Below are 7,236 nucleotides of genomic sequence, written 5' to 3'. Positions count from 1 at the left end.
GTTCTCACAGAATGGCTGGAAGAAGCCAAGGAAGAAAGTACGAGTGTGCATTTATTTTGTCAATTGTGAACATATGCACAGATCACACCTTATTTAATGACTTAATATTCCTTAGACACTTTTGTTTTAGGACTTGATGCGTGTGTATCACGGTGAAAGGAGAAAACTCTGCACCTCTGCTCATCTAATCTTTACAGAAGGGCATGACCAGTGTGCAGTTTTAGACTGAAAAACACAATGTTTTGCTTAGCTCAAAGAGAATTCACTTACACATATGAAGTTCTAATAAGTGTAGTTCTGTTATGGGGTTAATGTTAAGATTAGTAAATTACAAATTTCTATTTATTTTTCCAAGGCTTTCAATCATTGAATAATATTATAACACTATCCCTACTTACAAAAAGCACAAGATTTGAATCTTCCTATTTATTGCTTGAAAGAAATGACACAAGGTAATATTTGTTCATTATAGAAAAATAGAAAATAAACATAAGCAAAAAGAAATCAAGTTGCTTTCAGGAAACTAACTTTTTGCAGTAGAATGGAACTCTGAGAAGGTGGGCAGTGTGACTGTTACCATGTTGTACAACACAGATAGCCACTGGGGTAGAGAGAGAAGAAATGCTCTCTGGGGCTTCTCAGGCAGGCTTGAAATCATGAGGTAGGTTTTAGGAAAAGAGAAATTATCCCAGAATGGCCAGCCTTGAGGAGAACTGAACTGTAGTTGAGGGGACTGCCAGATCTGTATGATTTTGCTTCTTTCTCTACTAAGATGTTATTTTACACTTGCCCACGGCGATATGTAATGACCATTTTTCTGCCTCTCTTGTAAATCTTAATATTTTTCTGACCCAAATGTGCTGTGTGGTCTCAGAGCTTTAATCTAAATTGCTTTGCCCACCAAGTTTGGGCTCCATTCTTGAACTGGAGCGTCAAAATGTTCCAACGGGAACAGCCTGCCCCTGGTCAAGACTGGACACCAAGGTTGATCAATGCTCTCCTGGTTGCCCCTTTAACCTGAGGTGCTGATGGCCCAGCTGACTGGCTGCCAGCGCCATCTAATGGCTGCTCTGAAGACACTCAAGTTGTGCCTGGCAATCATTCAAGAAGGGAGCCCTGAGCTGGCTCAGCTTTGGGGGGAAGGAATGGGGGTGGGGCAAAGAAAAGGAAATGGCTTTCCGAACTAGACAATGAAAGCCAGAGAGAACTTTCATTTCCAAAGCCTTCTCTATAAAAAAGATTTGGCCACCCCTCTGCAAATAGGAGATTTGCTTTAAGCCAACATTTTAAAATGCAAATGTCCACTAGGACAGATAAGAAAATTAGTCATCCACACCTTAATATGAATTGCTTTTCTCATCTAATTAGGTTTCTTTCTCCAGCTGGTTGAGATCTTCTGAACTCCAAAATGATTGTGGGTTGGTGGTGAGCTAATAATAAAACTTGGGGTCAACTCTGGAAGCTGACCTGGGGAAGGGGGGACATGACAGTGGGAGAAGTAGAGGGCTGGGGAAAGTGTTGGGCACAGGGGGCAAAGGCAGCATCAGTGCTCCCTTCTTTACTGCACCCTGACCTCTTGACTTCAGCATCTGCTGAGAGGTACTTTCTGACTTCTCCAAAAGTGTCTTCGGTGGGTGTTCACAATGAGGGGTGGGTAGTTCTCTTCTGTTTTGTGTGTCCATTTCCTTCTCTTATACACTTATAGTATCTTCAAGTCCAGCTATTTCAGAGTACGTTTGAGAGACTCAGAGAACAATAGGGGGTCCAATATGTAATGTATTCTGAAGCTGAGCCAGTTTTAAAAGAATGGGGGTCTGCATTAAAAATAAATATCTTCAAAGCTGCAGGAATCTGAGAAATAATGATCATCTGAGTGAACTGTGGATCACAGGACATCAATTACGTTGGCTGAGGTTTTGGCCAAATTGGCCAGAGGTTTCATTTGCCTTTATGCAAACTTACTATTCGTAGGAAATAAGAGTTTCCGAAGAATGATAGGATCCTAGTGGATGAGAAAGAGAATAGACCATCTTGAGCAGGAATTTCAGAGTCCCTTGTCTTTCCCAATTTACTCCTTGGTCTGGAGTGTTAGAACTATGGCTTCATGAAGGTGGTGAAATAGGAAAGTTCAGGGAAAACAGGACAACTTAGCCTTAGTTGTCATGAACACCCGAATTATTATCTCTCTGGGCCTCAGTTTCCCCATCTCTCAAATAAGGGCTGGACCAAATGATCCCTAAAATAGCTTCCAGCCCTAACCTCCTTTGGGGTCTGATTTTTAACAGGAGACAAAGGGGAAATTGCGTATAGATTACCCAGGTCCCTCTCCCCTCCTCTCCACCACAACTCACACCAAACTTCTCCTTGAACTGCTCCTGTCCTCAAAAAGCCTTGAGCTCCACAAGTGAGTGTGTTGTTAATATTGGCTCACAGTCCTTCCTGGTCAGTGGCCAACATTGTTCTGCTCCTTGCAGGGGTCCCACCAATCTTGTTTGCCTCCGCAGAGCCTCAGCCTGCCTGGAAGATGCCGAGATCATGCTGCAGCCGCCCAGGGGCCCTGCTGCTGGCCTTGCTGCTTCAGGCCTCTGTGGAAGTGAGTGGCTGGTGCCTGGAAAACAGCCAGTGTCAGGACCTCACCACGGAAAGTAACCTGCTGGTATGTGGGCTGTGGCCGCCATCTTGGTTTGGGTATTGGATGGGACTGGGGCTGGGACTGGGACAGCACAAAAGAAAGGGGTGTGGGGAAGGGGAAATTCATTCCCAGAGATATGGGTAACTCAGCGCAGGGTAGGAACAGATCTCTAAGGTGAAGTCAGAATTGAGCCAAGGAGGGGAGGAAGCAGCTTCAGGGAGATGGGTCTGGTCCACAGTTTCTACTTGATTATCTTCCTGCCCTGTCTTCTTGTATGATGACCCACTCCATTTAAGCTATTTAGAGATATTGCCGTTAAAATAATAACAATGACAGTAACAGCAATAATAATTGTTCCCTCTATGGATTCTACATTTTCAATCTTTTAGACGTTTTATTCCTTTTTAAATAACCTCATATCACTTGACATTTTCATTCCCTTTCTACTACCAATTACAAAGTCAGCTAGGTCGTAGTGGGAGAAGGAAAAGCCCAGGTGCCATTTTCCTCTAACTGGTGCCAAATGTCTCATGCTTCTTCCAGAGGACTGGCCGGCAGTCTTTCCAGAAACATGTAAAGGCCCTTTGTGCCAGGCTGGAATTGTGTGTGTGTGTGTGTGTGTGTGTGTGTATGTCTATTGGGAGGCATAAATGAGAAATTATACCAAGTTAAGGACTCAAAGACACACTGCCAGTGTCAGTGACTAAGTTCCGTCCTGCTGCCAGCACCTTCCTGGTGAGGGTGGAACGTATATCACTACATTCTATGTGTTTTGTCAATGAAGAAGCTAGTTAAGGTGAAGGGAGAGAACTCAAAAACATAGAGCAGGTTTCATGTACAATATAAAACAGAAAGAAAGAGCCCAGGGAATGCTGTCAGTTCTAGTTCAGAGAAAGACCCAAGAGACCCTTGATTGGAAATACCCACTGCATAGCCTCCCCTGTTGAGAGCCCACCAGGGAAGGAGGTGTGACCACGGTCAGAGCCCATGAGTTCTACCCCAGCTCTGCCACTGAAGAGTTGTGGAAACTTGCCAAGGTCCTTTTACCTCTCTGAGCTTCCTGCTTCGTTATGTGTCCAGAGGAGAGGAGTATGAGATAGTTTTTACTTTCCACTGTTAATATTCAGCAGTGTCATAATTCCAAATCCCCGGAGTATGAAATTCCCAACTCAGCAGAGTGGGTGGGATCCTTCTGTTTCCTCCTTTGCAGTCCCAAGTAACTGAAAACTCAAGGCTGCAGCCTATAGGTCATTTTCTCAGGCATATGTGTACCGTAGTGGAGTTGTCTGCTTACAGAGAGCAGAGACATATGCTCCATGACCCAAGCAATGGAAATAATCCTGGCTGTTTACCCCTCCCTCCAGTCAGAGTGAGGTGACAGGGAAGTGAACTACTCCCTCGCAAAGCTCACTGATTGGGGAGAGTACTGGATCAGCTCAAAAGACTTGAAAGAACCAAAGAAAGTGCCAGATGGCATGGGAAAATTTTTGAGGCATGATACAGGGAGATGGCTGGGGTAAGGGCATGAGTTAGATGTGCAGATCACTGGGGAAAGGTTGAGGGCATTATTGAAAATACAGGCTCCAGAGGCCAGACTTCTATTCCTCCCACATGAATAGATTCTCCCCCAAATTTCAGCCCAGTGCCCCTCTCAGACTCAAACTGAACCATGCTTATTTATTTGATTTATTCCATATTCATTAAGTGCCAACAACTACCACCCATTTACCATTTATTGATCAATGCCTATATATCATTTTAAGGTAAGACAGTGACCCTGCTCACCAAAGCTCTGGGATAAGTAAGCCAACGAATGGGATGGGGGTATTTGTTGTAGCTGCCAGGCAGAAGAACCAAGGGGTACAGGGGACAAAAGAGGCGATGAGTCTCAGGACGCCCGCGGGCGCCAACAGGGCGGGGAGGGCAGACGTCGTCGGCCGGGGGCGGGGGGAGGGGGCGCCGCCGAGCTCCTACGTCCTGCCCGCACGTGCTGAGGGCCGCGGGCGCAGCGTGGGGGACGGGGCGGCCGGATGAGGCGGCCCTAACGCCCCGCGCCCGCGGCCCTCCCCGCAGGCGTGCATCCGGGCCTGCAAGCCCGACCTCTCGGCCGAGACACCCGTGCTCCCCGGCAACGGCGACGAGCAGCCGCTGACCGAGAACCCCCGGAAGTATGTCATGGGCCACTTCCGCTGGGACCGGTTTGGCCGCCGGAACAGCAGCGCGGGCCAGAAGCGCGAGGAAGAGGAGGTCGCGGTGGGCGAAGGCCGCGCCCCGCTGCCCGAGGGCGGCCCGGGGCTCCGCGGCGATGGCGGCGAGCCCGGCCCGCGGGAGGGCAAGCGCTCCTATTCCATGGAGCACTTCCGCTGGGGCAAGCCCGTGGGCAAGAAGCGGCGCCCCGTGAAGGTGTACCCCAACGGCGCCGAGGACGAGTCGGCCGAGGCCTTCCCGCTCGAGTTCAAGAGGGAGCTGGCCGGGGAGCGGCCTGAGCCTCTGCTCGGCCCCGAGGGCCCGGCCGAGGGCGCGGCGGCCCTGGCCGACCTGGAGTACGGCCTGCTGACGGAGGCCGAGGTGGCCGAGAAGAAGGACGGTGGGACCTATAAGATGGAGCACTTCCGCTGGGGCAGCCCGCCCAAGGACAAGCGCTACGGCGGCTTCATGACCTCCGAGAAGAGCCAGACCCCCCTGGTGACGTTGTTCAAAAACGCCATCATCAAGAACGCCCACAAGAAGGGCCAGTGAGGGCGCCGCGGGGCCCCAGGCTTCTGTCCCCGGGGGGGGGGGGGGGGAGTCGACCCTAAGGCCCCCCTCTCCCTCGCCTGCCCTCCTGCCGCCTCCCTGCCTGGGTGTGCTCCTCGCCCAGGCGCTGATAGCCCGATAGTCAGCCTCTTAAAGCTGTCTGTAGTTAGGAAATAAAACCTTTCAAGTTTCATGTCTGACTCCGACTTTGAATGTCCACTGGGTGAATAAAATAAAAATACATATCCATCAAAAAAAGAGCAGCGTATGTGGCTTGGAGGGACAATGGTTTCCATGTGACCACATGGTAGTATATTTTATAGGACATAGTGGAAATGAAAAGAAAATGTACCCCCATCGCCCATGGGTCTTAAAGGGAAGCGTGCAGGAGCTCCCCTCTATTAACAAAAATTCAACTGAGTAAATCTGAAGATCTAATTGGCTTTATTTAGTGATGTAAAGTAGCAAGTAGAAGGAAGCTCAGAGGAGTTGTACAAGATGGAAGGTTTTTATAGGAAGGAGGGTTGGGTGAGAAGGTTATTAGCAAAAGAAAGAATTGTTCAGGGCAAGGTCTTTCCCTTAGAAAAGCAGGGGGGGTGGTTCTCATGTTGATTACATTTTGGGCTGGGGGTGTGTGATGTGGGCATGCATGCCCACTGTGCATATTTGCACGTTGAGGGGGGTGGGCGGCAAATGGAAAGGACCCATGTGGCAAGATTACCTGATTGGTGCTTATCAGGAAATTCCTGATTAAGGAATTAGATTTACATTTCTGGGGGAGGTTGAAACTGCAATTCGGTAAGGTATTAAGCCCCGGTTTGGTGACTTGGCCTAAGTGATGCCATTTTGGGTCTGGGGTTTTCTTTTTAACATGCCTGAGAGCCAGTCCAACATTGGTTGAAGCTCACTGTTACTGGGGGGCCCTCTGGGCTGTGAGGTGGGAAGCTGTGGTAATGTCTCCCTGAATCTGGCTCTCTGTGTGACCCTAGGCAAGTCTCTATTCTTTTCCAGGATTTGGTTCTCTCATCCACCCACCCCTCCCTTCCTAGTGTGAGGATTAATGAGAAAATAGATGTGATCTTTTTTATCACTGAGGAGCTACGTGTGACAGCTTAGTGTGGGTAACGGTTCGGATTTGATTTCACTCCCAGGCTCTCACAAATATTGTCAAACACTTGTTCTCACCTACATAGACACCGCCCCCCACCCCGGCCCCGGCCCCATGGAGACACATCTGTATAAATACAACACAATATACACAGATGCTTCTTCCAGTCGCTCAGGCTCAAGCCTTCATGTCTCTGTATTCTCGCCCTAGCTATGCCCAAACTCCTCCCCATGTAGCCTAGCTGCAGCCTTTCTCTTTATTATACTCAGTGCTTGGCCTCGACTATCCCAACAGCTTCCTAATCAACCGGTGTCCTTGTCTCCAGTCCCTCTCCTCTCCAACCCATCATACACAAATTCTTCAGATTAATGTACACAAAATCTTGCTTTTCTCACATTCCCTGGTTCAAGAACCAAAAGTCACCCCAGCCCAATTTGCCATCAATGTCAAATTCTGGGCCACGGCACGCAGGACCCTCGTCCATCAGCTTCACTCTCCTTACCAAACCCCATTTCCTATGTTTCCACCGACTGGTCTCATTCTTTTCCCTTCCTCCTTCACCCTCTGCCTGGAACTCCCCACCTCCCCCCACCATTTTGAAACCCTTTTTAAAACATGAGCCCAGGCTTGACTCTAATTCTGCTGGGAAACCTGTGATCTCTTCCAGCTGAGTCCCTCCTCATTCTCCGCCCTGAAGGGCACATAGTCCAGCTCGAATGGCGAGTTCCTAGCTGCATGTATTCTTGTGTTCAGGGAAAAC

General features: G+C 48.9%; 1 protein-coding gene across 1 annotated transcript; it reads left to right on the top strand.

Moving 5' to 3' along the window:
* Window positions 1-2,524: 2,524 nt before the first annotated feature.
* POMC (proopiomelanocortin) lies at window positions 2,525-5,561 on the top strand. Its single transcript, XM_025867587.1, has 2 exons — window positions 2,525-2,656; window positions 4,706-5,561. The coding sequence occupies exons 1-2, from the start codon at window positions 2,525-2,527 to the stop codon at window positions 5,369-5,371; spliced, it is 798 nt and encodes a 265-aa protein (XP_025723372.1). The 3' UTR covers window positions 5,372-5,561.
* Window positions 5,562-7,236: the final 1,675 nt, after the last annotated feature.

Source organism: Callorhinus ursinus, unplaced genomic scaffold (assembly GCF_003265705.2).
Source record: "Callorhinus ursinus isolate GAN/ISIS: 27379988/994484 unplaced genomic scaffold, GSC_fseal_2.0 scaffold10, whole genome shotgun sequence".
NCBI lineage: Eukaryota > Metazoa > Chordata > Mammalia > Carnivora > Otariidae > Callorhinus > Callorhinus ursinus.
The sequence above is the reverse complement of the archived record's forward strand: the minus strand, read 5'-3'. Positions and strand labels throughout refer to the sequence as shown.

Coding starts and splice junctions, on each gene's coding strand:
- POMC (XM_025867587.1), top strand. CDS start 2,525: ATGCCGAGATCATGCTGCAGCCGCCCAGGGGCCCTGCTGCTGGCCTTG. Junction 2,657..4,705: donor CCACGGAAAGTAACCTGCTG/GTATGTGGGCTG, acceptor CCCTCCCCGCAG/GCGTGCATCCGGGCCTGCAA.